This window comes from Mytilus edulis, chromosome 6 (genome assembly GCF_963676685.1).
Source record: "Mytilus edulis chromosome 6, xbMytEdul2.2, whole genome shotgun sequence".
Lineage (NCBI taxonomy): Eukaryota > Metazoa > Mollusca > Bivalvia > Mytilida > Mytilidae > Mytilus > Mytilus edulis.
The window spans coordinates 4,031,038-4,045,478 of record NC_092349.1 but is presented as its reverse complement, the minus strand read 5'-3'; the positions used below and the strand labels follow the sequence as shown (position 1 = coordinate 4,045,478).

The following is a 14,441-nucleotide window of genomic DNA, read 5'->3' as shown; positions in this document are numbered from 1 at the left end:
TGAAAAGCATTGAGGACCAACTCAGAACTGTTTTGCCAATGGTTATTTATATAGGTTCACCTTAATAAATTGGTTTTATACACACAAAACTATTTTTCACGCGTGCACCTTATGGTGCCTCATGCATGAAGAGTGAAGTCATATAGCACGTGACCGATGCCATTATTAATTTGCAATGGAGTAGTGTGGTCGATTCTATATAGACTAAACTCTATATCATTTCATTTTCATTCATGATTAACTTTATACACAAAATTCATATTTACTGGACTATCAATATCTTTCAACAATGAGTAGTCGAAAGCGACCAGCGCGACATGATCCAAATGATCCAATGCATTGGACCAAAGAACAGTATGTTACCCATTTAAAAAGTATGGGGATTACAGTGAAATCTACTTGGAGATTAGACATGATTCGACAATTGTATTTTGTCAATCAAAAGGACTTAGCAAGTTCAACAGAAAGTGGTCAAAATGGTTCTACGGAATCAAGTAATACAGATGAAGTGACAGTTGCTGCCAAAAATCAACCTAACGTGGACACTGATCAACCAGTAAATGAAAACAATACAATGTCACAAACAGCAGACATGCTAAAGGATTCTACTTCCGCACTAAAGTCGGCAAATGAAGCTATGTCGGCTATGTCATCTATGGTTGTAGGACTTCTAGCCAATAAAGATGCTTCATCAAACAGTAGTCTGCAGAATCTAAAGTCAAACTATGACTTTGCCTCGGCATATCAAGCCACATACGGACACATGACCCCAATCTCTTCTGTAAATGCGGAACAAACCTTCCAAAGACAAGTTGACACTTCTAAAGGGATTGTTTTTGCAGAGGACCTACCAAAAATGGACTACGTGTCTACTTCTTTAAGAAAGCAAATTCTAGAAGGTAAGGATATAAACCTTTCTCTTTTATTGTATCCAAAAAATGAGGTTCCCCAAACACGCACTGTCGTTTCTGAAGGGCTAACTGTAGAGTTATCTGCTCCTAAGGATCCTCGTCTAGAGAAAACATTGACCCTTGATGAGTTCAATAAGGCCTTCAGGAAATTTAGGAATATTATCTGTAAAGTATATCCTCAACGGCGAGATGAATTAGATCAGTACGAGGCCGATATAAATGATATAGCCTATAACTACGGACAAAGATTTTACAAATACCACAAATTGTTTTCGGCTAAGGCCGCCACTGCTATTATTGAACATAATATTGCAATTAACTGGGGAAAGGTAGACGACCGTCTATTACATCTAGTTATGAATGGGTTACAAAGTAGAGAATGTGAACTATGTGGAGATTACGACCACACAACGAAATTCTGCCAAAAACAAGTTTATCAAGAAACTCCTCCTTGCGCCCCACAAGCCACGACGAACGGTCGTGTTGTAGATAAATCAAAAGATAGGCATGGGAGAAATATCATTCAAGCAGAGGGTCTTGACCTTTGTAATAATTTCAATTATGGAACATGCAAATGGAAAGAATGCAAGTTTACACATGCGTGTATCAAGTGTAAAAGTAGAGGTCACGGTTTCAAGACATGTGGTAACAACAAGGATACCAGTGCTAGTAATCAAAACAAAACTGCTGATAAGCCGAACGTTAAAACATCTAGGTGACTCGATATGAATGATGATTATCAACTTTCTTGCATCAATGTAAATAACCTTGAAATAGAATTAGCAAAACATCCGGATAGAAATTTTGTAAAATATTTATTAGACGGTATAACAAACGGTTTTGATACCATGGTGTCGAAAACAGAATTACCAACAGTTGAATGTAAAAATCTACAATCAGCTTTCCGAAATCCAGACAGCGTTGATATTATAATTAAACAAGAGGTCGATAAAGGTTATCTAGTTGGGCCATTCAAAAAGCTCCCTTTTGATAGGTATCGTGTGAGCCCAATAGGTATAGTGGAAGGCAAATATTCAGGAAAAAAGAGGTTAATAGTTGATTTGTCGTCTCCACATGAAAGTCAAGATCATTTTAGTATTAACGATTTAATCGATAAAGAGCAATGCTCGCTGTCATACGTTAAAATAGATGATGCAATCAACGCAATTAAAGAATTCGGACGATTATCAATACTAAATAAGGCGGACATTGCCGATGCATTCAAGCAATTAGGGATCAAAAGGGATCAGCATCATTTATACTGTATTAAATGGAGAAATTTATATTACTATTATGTGCGTCTTTGTTTTGGCTCACGATCATCACCTAAAATATTTGACAACTTGTCAGTGGCAATTTGTTGGATAGCCAAGAACAATTACAATATTCCAGTTATACTTCATCTGCTTGATGATTTTTTAACTGTTCAAGCATCAGACACTTCAGGAGATAGAACTATGGCACTTATCACTTTAATTTTTAATAGATTGAATATAGCATTATCTAAGAAAAAGACTGTAGGTCCACATACCACACTAGAGTATCTCGGAATTATATTAGATACAGATAAGATGGAAGCTAGACTTCCACAAGATAAAGTTGAACGCATTATTTATTTCATTGGAACATTTCTACGTCGACGTTCTATTAAAAAACGAGAACTTTTACAACTCTTGGGACATTTCAATTTTGCCGCAAGAGTTATTATACCTGGACGGACTTTTGTAACTTATCTCATTAACCTATCGACTAAAGTTAACAATCTCAATTACTATGTTACACTGTCAGCCGAATGTCGAGATGATTTAAAGATGTGGTATATTTTTCTTAAGCAGTGGAACTGCGTCTCCTTTTTCTATGATACTTTCACTACCAATTCAGCGGATTTCGAATTGTTTACAGATGCTGCTTCAACACTTGGCTTTGGAGGTTACTTCAAGGGACATTGGTTTTGTAGTTCTTGGCCACCAGAGTTACAAAATATACTTGATTCTGATATGTCTATGGCTTTCCGAGAATTGTATCCAATTGTAGTGGCGGCAGTACTTTGGGGCAAACTTTGGACGAGAAAACGAATAGTTTTTCATTGTGATAATGAATCTACTGTTAATATTATAAACAAGGGACGCTCCAAAGTGCAAGATATTATGAAACTAATGCGTAAACTCACTTGGTTAGCTGCAATTAACAATTTTACATTTTCAAGTAAGCATATCCCTGGTGTTAAAAATGTGATTGCAGATTCACTTTCTCGATTTGATTTTCAGACGTTCCGGAAAGAAGCGCCGGAAGCAGATGCACAAGCCATGATTTGTCCGCACTTCTCACTCGTAATGTGGAATTGACTAATAGTGTAAGTTGTTTACTCAAAACTTCAATAGCTCCTAGAACACGTACGCAGTATGAGTGTGGGTATTCTGCCTATGCAACCTTTTTACGAATGACTGGAGTGATTTGGCTTAATTCAGACATGCCTCCGTTAACTGAAGAATCTCTTATTCATTTCGCTACGCATTGTTTTAAAAACTTGCACTTGAAATGTTCTACTATTAAAATGTATATATGTGGAATACGATATAAATACTTAGAGAATGGGAAGACTTCAATATTTAGCGGCAGTTCTGATAAACTTTATCGACTCGATGCGTTATATAGAGGAATAAAGAAAAATGAGAAAAAATCAACAAAACCTAGACTGCCAATAACCTTCACGATACTCAAGGACATTTGTCAGTTGTTGAGGAAAGGGTATTATACTCCGTATGTAGACATTCTTCTGGAAGCAGCGTGTGTCACGGCATATTTTGGATTTCTCCGATGTGGGGAATTTACAGTATTACATTCGTTTGATTCAGAATGCAATGTGAGTATCGAAGATATCCGATTCCTTAAGGATAAAGTTACCTTTCATTTGAAAGCTTCGAAAACAGACCCATTCCGTGAAGGTGTTGACATTCATTTATTTGCGTCGGGAGTTTCTGTTTGTCCAGTCTTATCTCTGGAACGTTACATGGACTATCGTTCTAGGAAATTCAAAGATAGTAAATCACAAGACGCTTTCTTTGTGATGGAAAATAGGAAAGCTTTAACACGAAACTACTTCATTTCTTCTTTAAAAAACATACTTGCCGTACTTGGATACAACTCAGACTTATATAATGGTCACAGCTTTCGAATTGGAGCAAGTACCACAGCAGGTTCAAAAATTGAAGATCACCTTATTCAGACACTCGGACGGTGGAGTTCACAGTGTTATACTCGCTATATCAGAACATCTTTATCAACGATACAGCAAGCTCAACAAGCATTACTCGAATGAAGATTTAGTGTTTATTGTACATAGGAATATTTCAATCGCATACGTTTTTATCTTGATTTAATATTGTAAGTGCCTTAGAGTATATATAGACTGTTTCATTACCACATATCAGTTCATCGTGTTTATGAGGTCAACACAACGACATCAATTGCGTTTTTAATCAGTGTTTCAGGGGCATAATAATCCCCATTGTTTAATCTGATAGTGGTTTAAAGTGTGTTTCGATAGTGTTGGGGCATAATAATCCCCATATTATGTAAATATATTGACGTTTCATTGTCTTCATTTATTATGTGTATATTAATTGCTAAGCATATACATTTGTTTATAATTGCTATCAGTGACGTACCATTTTCAATGAATGAGACAAGGGTTAAACATTTAAACCAGTTATAGCAGTATGACAGTTCCCGATTTGTGTTGATATTTGAACTTACTAATTAACTATGTAGATAAAGCTCTTGAGAGATAAAGAACATTATAGTATAGCAGATGCTGAGAACATTATGATCAGAGTTCATTGACATGTTTATGAAAGTTATGTTAAGGTCAAGCAGAACATTTGATTTCATCAAGTCGTAATATTTCTTCTCACGACCCGCTGAGATAGACAGTAGTTATCAGAACACTTGTGCTTATCACTATAAAATTTCCATGTTTTCCAGCACGCTGGAGTTACATACTGATAAACGATTAGTGATGGACGTTTTAATTGCTATTCATCTATTCGCATCTGATATTAAGTTCATTTGTATATCATTCACATATTCAGATATATTAATATAGTAACAAATCTTTGTTCAAAGATACTGTAAATTCAGAATTGATGCGTGCATTTATCATTGCGATTTTAGAAAATCTGTAGAATACAAGTATCATCTATTCATGCGAGAGTTCATCACTGCCATACGCACTCAGTAAATTTGAATTTACAGCAATCATCTTCATTTGGGGTTCAGTTGTCTCCTTTAAAAACCAGTCATCAACTGTATTTTGGCATATTTTCGTTATTATTAACTCAATTTCCCCAAATTTGATGCAGAGTTATTGATGTATAAGTTGCTTGTCACAGTTAATGGGACTTATAGCAGTAATTTGGTTAAATTTTAAATAGACCAGACACGTGCTAAAAGTTTCCGGACACTAACTAACAACAGATCCCTGTTCTAAGTCAGTCCTGATGTCAGTCCATGCATGGACTTCTATCACTGACGTTTTTGATCTACATGCTTGTAGTCATAAACAAGAACAGGTCCATCAGTAAATTCAAGCATGAACTTAAAGTTAGTGTCCTAGCGTATCAGAAGTTCAAGCATGAACTCAGATCTTCCGATTGATATGATTCTCAAGCTTGGGAATTAATCAATCACTGTGACAACAACCGAGACGGCTAAACGCCAAATGATGTTTATTTTATTGTATGTATATCATGTAGTATGTATCTTAGTTTATTATATCTTAATAAATATATATTCTATGTTTTGTTGTGTATAAATGGTTATTTATATAGGTTCACCTTAATAAATTGGTTTTATACACACAAAACTATTTTTCACGCGTGCACCTTATGGTGCCTCATGCATGAAGAGTGAAGTCATATAGCACGTGACCGATGCCATTATTAATTTGCAATGGAGTAGTGTGGTCGATTCTATATAGACTAACCACCACCTTCCCCACCACCACCATTGTTTCATTATATTTAGAAATCTATAATGTACTATTAAACTGCTGTCTCGGTATATAATATCTTTTAGATCGCATATTTTCGTTATTATTAACTCAATTTCCCCAAATTTGATGCAGAGTTATTGATGTATAAGTTGCTTGTCACAGTTAATGGGACTTATAGCAGTAATTTGGTTAAATTTTAAATAGACCAGACACGTGCTAAAAGTTTCCGGACACTAACTAACAACAGATCCCTGTTCTAAGTCAGTCCTGATGTCAGTCCATGCATGGACTTCTATCACTGACGTTTTTGATCTACATGCTTGTAGTCATAAACAAGAACAGGTCCATCAGTAAGTTCAAGCATGAACTTAAAGTTAGTGTCCTAGCGTATCAGAAGTTCAAGCATGAACTCAGATCTTCCGATTGATATGATTCTCAAGCTTGGGAATTAATCAATCACTGTGACAACAACCGAGACGGCTAAACGCCAAATGATGTTTATTTTATTGTATGTATATCATGTAGTATGTATCTTAGTTTATTATATCTTAATAAATATATATTCTATGTTTTGTTGTGTATAAAACACATTTAACGTAATATATTCCGGATGTAGAGAAAGCCGGAATCATAAAAAAAAACTATCGGCAGAGAAAAATGGCATTCATCTGCAGTTAAGATCGGCATCAAATGCAACTGCCGGGTGCGTGTTCTAACTCACAACTTCGGTGTTGACATGTTAGTGATCGCTGTAATGAAGTTGATAGACCACACGGCAACCGATATCTTTTTTCTGTTGATCAACATGTTGTTCATTGTCGACATTTGTTAGTGCTTGTATAATTCAAATTTCTTGATAGGGAGTTGTAAATTCTAACAAGGTAATGTCAAAGAATACTATTAAATTACATTTATTTGCTATTATCTGAAAACTAGACCAACAGAGGTTTAATTTTCAAAAAGTATTTTTTTGTAATTTAGTTGATTGTCCCCGAGTGTTTCAACAGCAATGTACTTTTGAACACATAATATTCTTACAATTTTGATTCAAAAGCCACTGGTCAAACATACAACTTATTAGCTTGGTATTTTTGATAAAAGTTTAAGATCTTTTCGTTGATGTCACTGCTGGTGCACGTTTCGCCTCGCTTTTACCAGGGTAAATCATATAACCTGGTGCATAAATCTATAAATTCCTTAAAAAGCAACCTGCGCAAATGCATCTCATTAGTCTTTATTCTTTCTTGGTTTGATCCATTTCTCTATTCATATGTATTTTTTTCCCATTATTCTCTATTCCGTAAACCTCCATCCACAACCTCGTGAAGTTTTTTTGTGTGTCTTATATGCCTTACTATAAGTTTTTCCAAACATGTTTAATTTGGTCGATGCAAAACTAGACAATACCAATACCATTGAAGCGTATCATTAAAATCAAGAATAAGTTAATTGTAACTGATATTTCTGACGTTTGTTATTTATGTGTATGTTAATGCTATACAACTTGTAAACTGTATATTTATGGATATTATACCGATAAACTGTATTGTTTAAGGTAAATAAAGAATAGAAAGTCATTACTGAAAGGGTATAATTATCAGACTTAGGAACAGCAAACCACAACCAGATACCTTCTTAAATTTAAGTATTTAGTATGAATATTTGTGACGTAAAAGACATCTCAGAATTTACTATGGTTGGGAAATGTATCAAAATTGCTTACAAAATAAATTTGTAAATAAATGCAATAATATATTTCAATAAATGCTTGAAGAATGTTGTATTCTAATGCTAGTTTAACTTGGATAATCTAAGCTATAATATCTATTTCAATTTGAGCTACGCGATTTCGAGAAGACTGAAAATTCTTTCCTTTTGGCATTAGATAGATGGTAACCAAATTGCACCTATTTAGACACTTTTTTTTTACCTACGTGTATCTATGATCCAGACAAAAGTTTTCATTCTGTGTTTGTTTTTTATATGTATTCTTCTTTACTATATAGCTTCACCAATTTTATATATTGAATCCATATTATATCAAAGAAAAAAACATAATGGGTGTGAACAGACCTCCTAACAATCTTTGATTTGGAATGAGAAGTACCAAGTACATATCCAGGCTTAAATTCACATCCTTATAGATCGAAAAACAGATGGTTTGTTTTATTTCTTCAAATATTTAGAAAAAATTGACATTAGTCCATTCTTGCTATTATTTTTTATAGAAATGGATGCTAGTAACATATCCTATTTGCTCTTTATAAAAAGATTACTTTTTGTGGAAGTCGCATAGCGACGTTTTTGTGGATTTGACTTTTCAGAGTAAACATTTGATCTGTCTATATTTGATGTAAATGTTCTCTGTATATCTAAACATATTTACCGATTTGAAAAATATGAATATTGTCGATTAATATAAAATACAAATGGTTTAGTCCCTAAGAAAACATGCAAGATTTTCGCTGGTGTTTTTGATTGCTATGTGCAATTTGGGTACTGAAACGTTCTACAAGAACTGTTCGAATAACGTAAGAAATAGTTCATGGATCAACCATCAATCTTTGCACGGTTCGCGGTTCTCTTCAAATACATTTTTTTCAATAATAATTTGATTGGCAACAATTGACAAAATGTTATATAACTATTATGTATTCTAAATATAATACCCATTCTGATCTTTAAATTATTTTTCTTCATATTTGTTACGTCATTCTTATGACTTAGTTACTGAAAATATTTACAAATGGCGGAGAGTCGATTGAAAAAGGTAATTAATTAAACATAATTAACGAAACCTGATATGCATCTGTATACAATGAAACATACATAGTGTAACCTACATGTAATAGACAACAATAAAAAAACATGTAAGTTTCATTATAAACCGTAAATTGCATTAACATACAACACAATCACACGACATTTATTTTTATTATATTTCATTTCCTAATATAATGTCAAGGATAAATAAAATTACGGTAATTTCTTATGTCTAAAAATCCATAATTGATTAAGACAGGGTGCAATTTTGATCAGAACATCAAAATCTACGTTCTACTTCCCATTTCCATCATTTGCATATTATCTCATAGCATTCAATGGAAAGACGAAAACTTTAAAAAAAAAAAAAAAAAACAAAAAAACAAAAAAACAAAAAAAAACAAAAAACAAAAGGGTCGTTAACTAAACAATTAGAAAAAAATGTGAATATGACATAAACCTTCGGAGGACTACTTATAGGTGTATTTTGGATATATTTTATATATTCAAGTTTAGCTGTATTTGGCCAGATACTTGGTGAGTCGAGTGCTAATACAGCTGATCGAGAATCTTTAACAAGGCCAATATAGAAACAGCCAGTTCATATCAATTGTATTTAATTGTTCTAATTCTTCGAGTAAACTCAGAAACTTACCGTGAAAAAAATACAGGAATTCAAATTTAGTCTTTTCTTTTCGCAGTCACGATGCATTTTTTGTCAACCTTGATAAAATTTCTGATTTCTCGTTTGAGTATTTAATCTGCTAATTCAATTCAGTCCATCTTACAAAATACGAAGTATCTGGGACAAATACACAAACATTTTAACAATTCTCACTCAGACAAAAACGTTTAAACAACAATAAATATCAACAATACAATTTCTTCAGACATGCTTAATGACCTATACGTTTACTTGCCCTCAAATGACGATTCTTTATATTTTTTGTGTTTCTATCTAATATTATATAATGATAAATAGGTTGCTCTTTTATTTATACAGTGTTTCTAACTGTTTTCATTTATTGATATACCTATTTTGCATAAATAAGATGTGCAAATATTCTTTCAGGAACTTTTTGACATTTCAAGATTTCCTCCACCAGGTTGCTCGGCGGGAATAGTCGGCGAGGATAGTAAGCTAAAAACTAGATTTTTAATAGTTATAGACTATTATCGCTACTGTGGATTCATCATTATTCGTTGGATATCAACTTTCGTGGGTTTGATTGATACAGTTGAACGACGAATTCAAATGTTCAATGAATTACACATTTTATATATGCTTTGTATGCAGAGATTTACAAAACCACGAAATCAAATATCCACAAAAATACAAATTTTCCTCAATCCACCAAAACTTATACCCACGAAAATAGATGAATTGACAGTTTTTTAAGAAATATTCCTTTGATCTTACTGACTTTCCTTTCACAGCTCAGTAGAGTGATATGAAAAATAATCGCTAAAAACTAAGAGTGCACGTCAATGAAATGAACAAAGTCTTCATAGGAGAAATAGCGATAAACAGATTATCATTAGTCATCTCAACCTTTTTGAGATGACCAACGACAATCTTGTAAATATCATTCAGAGCTTGCATATATAGACAAGGTTGAGCCAATGACTGTAATGAGAGTGTAAAAAAACGCCATTTACAAACCTTCTTTTAAACTTTGTGTGTGTTCCGATATCAGAACTGTTTCGCACTAAACGATTGGATCGATTTCTCTCTAAATTCTTCAATTATAACGTATGAATTGTCTACCCTCTGGATAGAATCTGTATTGAATAAAGATTACATACAGTTTTCAAATTTAGAGAACTGCGTTTTATAAGAATTTGTAAACAAATGTAAATATATACAAGACAGGGTATAAGTTGGTTACACGAATAAAATGAGATTTTTGTGTACACTTCAATGAGACATGAACCCAACGAAAAAAATATAAGATTTGTTTTGTTGTATTTTCAGTATGCACATGGCAAGGAACGATAACCGGACCAGTGAGTATAGACTTTATCATACATAAACTTGAAATGATTTATTCCGTAAAGGAATCGTAAATGGACAACCCTTTTAACGGGGGTACCCAACACTTTGACGAAAATAGATTTGGCTCGTTTAATTTTCATAAAACTTAGATGAAATATTTACATTGACTTGGTGACCAAAAAAAAAATGTAAACCACACAATTTACAGGAATTATTTGGATGGATGTATAACAATTTGAAAAAGACTAATTTTGATCATTGAGTTGTTTGATTTCACCTTGATAATAGTAACTGATTAAATTGTTCAACCGATGTTTAAAGAGTCAATTTCGTCAGATGTTCTGTACCCCTTATTTTTTTCGAAATAGACTACGGAAGGAAATATAAGAAGTATCAATCATTTTTTCTATTTTCACAAAGATTTATCGTATTACTCAATTAATGACGCGCGTTTCGTCTACAAAAGACTCATAAGTGGCGTTTGAATGGGGAAAAAAGGTCGAATTGAAGAGCATTGAGGACCACCAATTCTCTTTTCCCTTTTTGTTTTTGGCCAAATACAGCTAAGGTAATCTATTCCTGAGGTAAAAAAAAGCATTTGTGAAGTATTTCAAAAATTCAAAGTTTTGTTTACATTTAGTTCATAATTATGACCATATCAATGATAACTCATGTCAACATAAAAGAGCTGATTACTTGGCTGGTGATACCCTAGACGAATAAACACTCCACCATCAGTGGCATCAACCCAATTTTAATTTATTGTTACAGGATGAAAGTCCATACTATGGAGGAGTATTCTTCTTACTTATATTGATTCCTCGTGGTTATCCTATGAAACCACCAAATGTAAGTTTGCTTATTCTACTTTTATTTGTTTTATGAATGTAGATGTCTTTTTAATATGATATTCAACTTGCATTTTACAACATTAAAGTAGTTTGCTTAAATGTATTAGAAAATATCAAAATGACAAATTTTTAATCAAAACTGCCTTTCATTATGGTAACAATAAACATGTATTGTGAAAATTATAGAAGAGATGCTACCATTAGTTTTTAGTAATAGTTCTTTAAATTGTCTTCTTTTTCTGATTTCAGGTTAAATTTACCACAAAAATTTATCATCCAAATATTGATCGGAACTCAGGAGAAGTATTTTTGAATATACTGTATTCAGATTGGTCGCCAGCTTTAAGTATATCAGCAAGTAAGATATAAAATTGGGATAATGTGAAATGATTGCCAATGCGACAACTAGCAAACAGGGTCCAAATTAAGTAAATTTAAACAACTATAAGGTTGCCATACGGCCGTCAAAAACTAGCAAATTCAATATCGTATAGTCAGCTAAAGACACCTACGTAACAGGTATGTTTATGAATTTAAACGAGAGAAAAAACAACAGCCTAATCTGTGACAAAGTTATAAAAAAAAATACAAATATGACAGGCAGCAAACAACGGCAACCACTGAGGGTACAGGGTACTGATTTTGGAAAGTCACATATAGAATATGGTGGGCTTAAATATTTGGTTAAGTTTCAACATAGGAAACAAAACTTTTTTAATAAAATGTTATCATTACATTGTATATCAATATATGATTTCTGCTTTATGATGAATAAACTTATTTGAAACAACATACTTGATAAATTTTTACGCTCAACATTTTACATGATTACATATCACAAAACAGAAATCCTATCGAAATACTATATATATGTGTATCCAATAACCAAGGAAAGAACAAAATCAAAAGTCGAGTGTCATTAGCGAAACGACATCTAGTGGCGTTAGTGGAACAGGACTCACTGCTTACCCTATCGGATCATTTTTGGTGTGTTTAAATGTGTTTCGTTTTACTCTTGTATTCAGTTCTGTATTTTGTACTCTTTATTTGAAAATGCTAATGTTTCTACTGGTATTAGTTCTAAAAACATATTTTTCATTTTAAACTCCCTATTTGGTCAGGTTTCGGGTTTAAGAAAGTACTTATGTCCATGAGTAAGAGTTAAACGAGTTAGACATGTCCATTCATAAACAAGGTATTTTTCTTATGATCCTATGGTTTCCTTCGCCTCTCTTCTACTGGTGTGACTCATCAATGTTTTGACCAAAAGCTTCACGGCGGGTGTATCTAGTGAAGCAGTCCCTGTTCTGCTGTGCGTCAGGTTGCTCCATGATTTTGTTACTATGTAATGTTTTGTTCACTGTCTTATTTGCTTTGTAAGTTTTTAGTTATAACTACTTAAAGGTCTCTCTCTCTTTCTCATGTGTCAAATATATTTTGAGCTTATTAAAAACACGACTTTGTTAACAAAGGGAAATAAGAACGTCATATTTCGAAATTGTATGAATACATTTAATAACTTGTATAAATTATAATATTGAATAGTCCTCTTGACCAATGTTAAACCAAAATGCTAGTAACTTCAAACTTGAAATATATCTAAAATACAGTATTTGTTTAACATTTCATTCATGATTTGACTTTCTATTTCAGTATTACTAAGTATAACAGCGTTAATGAGTTCTCCCTTTCCTTATGATTCACATGAATCAGAAGCTGCACATTTATATATATCAGATAGGAAAAAATACGACGAAACAGCAGCGGAATGGACACGAGTATATGCTATGTAATATGGTCAACCGTTTTGTTATATACATCGTTTAAGTTTCATTTTGTAAAACGATACTTAGACAAGTCTTACTTTTCTTTTATAAGCGGTGTAATATGTTAAAAAAATTAGTCTTATTTTTTTTTTATCTTGTTGATATAAATATATTTCCTGTATTGAAGAAAAAACTATTGTATGAATACAAACCATTTAAACAAAAAATGATATAATTTTTTATTGTTGTCTGTGTGTTAATGGGAAAACGGTAGTATTTTTTTCTGCCATAGGCGACAATACTAACATTTTCAAAACAAAAAATATAATTAAAACCTGTTCAAAACAGTGGTTTGTGGTGTTACTACTTTTTCGTTATTTTTTTTATAAATTGAAGCCAAATAGTATCATGACCAACTTCCAACGGAGCTTATTTATCTTATCCATGCCCAATGTCATTTTACACCAACTTTTTGAGTTTTTATTAAAGTCTTTTCGAATAATTCTCTGGTTTTTCAAAATTTACATTTTGAATATACCCACTGCAGATAGATAAATAATGTTTTTTATTCCATATTGATAAAACTTAAGTAGGTTTTTTCTATATGAATGGAATTTTGAATTAATAAGCATATTCACCTTCGGAAAAGGTATATTCACCGCGCGGAACGTCACGTGTTTTACGGGCATAATTTTAATAAAAAAAAGTTTGATGTACAATTGGTTTTTGTAAACAATAACCATTACATACATTTCTCACAGAATATGTAATAAAACAATTGCTGTCTTTTGTTTCGGTAAATATGAGGTTTAATTGACTTTTGAAAAACTGATATTCACTTCGGTTATCCAATCAATGCGCTTCTAAGTTGACTTTCTTTATCTGCCTTGGGTACACAAAAGGCCAACCTAATGCTGGGGAAATTATTACTACTGTTTTTCCTATAGCGTAGGCATTATTTATAAGGGAGACAGAATACAGCATAGGGATATTCAAACTTATGAGCCGATGACAAACTTACAACACCATGGAGTGAAACGGAAAAACGACCAAAAGACACACCACAGTATACATATGTAGATACCTAAAAAGAATACTAAAAGCGATTGTAATCATGTAATCCCCTTGCGGGTGTATTGACTTTTTTAAATAAATCATTAA

The 14,441-nt window shown here is 32.7% G+C and overlaps 2 protein-coding genes across 2 annotated transcripts; both read left to right on the top strand.

Annotated features, from left to right (window-relative positions):
* The first annotated feature begins 43 nt into the window (after window positions 1–43).
* Window positions 44–6,474, top strand: LOC139526975 (uncharacterized). Its single transcript, XM_071322174.1, has 2 exons — window positions 44–899; window positions 3,179–6,474. Exons 1-2 carry the CDS (start codon window positions 290–292, stop codon window positions 4,228–4,230), a joined length of 1,662 nt encoding a protein of 553 aa, XP_071178275.1. The 5' UTR covers window positions 44–289; the 3' UTR covers window positions 4,231–6,474.
* A 2,099-nt stretch (window positions 6,475–8,573) lies between these two features.
* Window positions 8,574–13,783, top strand: LOC139526978 (ubiquitin-conjugating enzyme E2 D4-like). Its single transcript, XM_071322178.1, has 6 exons — window positions 8,574–8,674; window positions 9,740–9,803; window positions 10,643–10,674; window positions 11,435–11,512; window positions 11,764–11,872; window positions 13,168–13,783. Exons 1-6 carry the CDS (start codon window positions 8,651–8,653, stop codon window positions 13,305–13,307), a joined length of 447 nt encoding a protein of 148 aa, XP_071178279.1. The 5' UTR covers window positions 8,574–8,650; the 3' UTR covers window positions 13,308–13,783.
* Window positions 13,784–14,441: the final 658 nt, after the last annotated feature.

What these genes read in the sequence shown, in the direction of transcription:
- LOC139526975 (XM_071322174.1), top strand. Translation starts at nt 290, where the DNA reads ATGAGTAGTCGAAAGCGACCAGCGCGACATGATCCAAATGATCCAATG. An exon ending in AAGAAAGCAAATTCTAGAAG is followed by an intron (nt 900 to 3,178) that starts GTAAGGATATAA and finishes TTTGATTTTCAG; the next exon opens with ACGTTCCGGAAAGAAGCGCC.
- LOC139526978 (XM_071322178.1), top strand. Translation starts at nt 8,651, where the DNA reads ATGGCGGAGAGTCGATTGAAAAAG. An exon ending in ATCCTATGAAACCACCAAAT is followed by an intron (nt 11,513 to 11,763) that starts GTAAGTTTGCTT and finishes TTCTGATTTCAG; the next exon opens with GTTAAATTTACCACAAAAAT. An exon ending in AGCTTTAAGTATATCAGCAA is followed by an intron (nt 11,873 to 13,167) that starts GTAAGATATAAA and finishes TTTCTATTTCAG; the next exon opens with TATTACTAAGTATAACAGCG.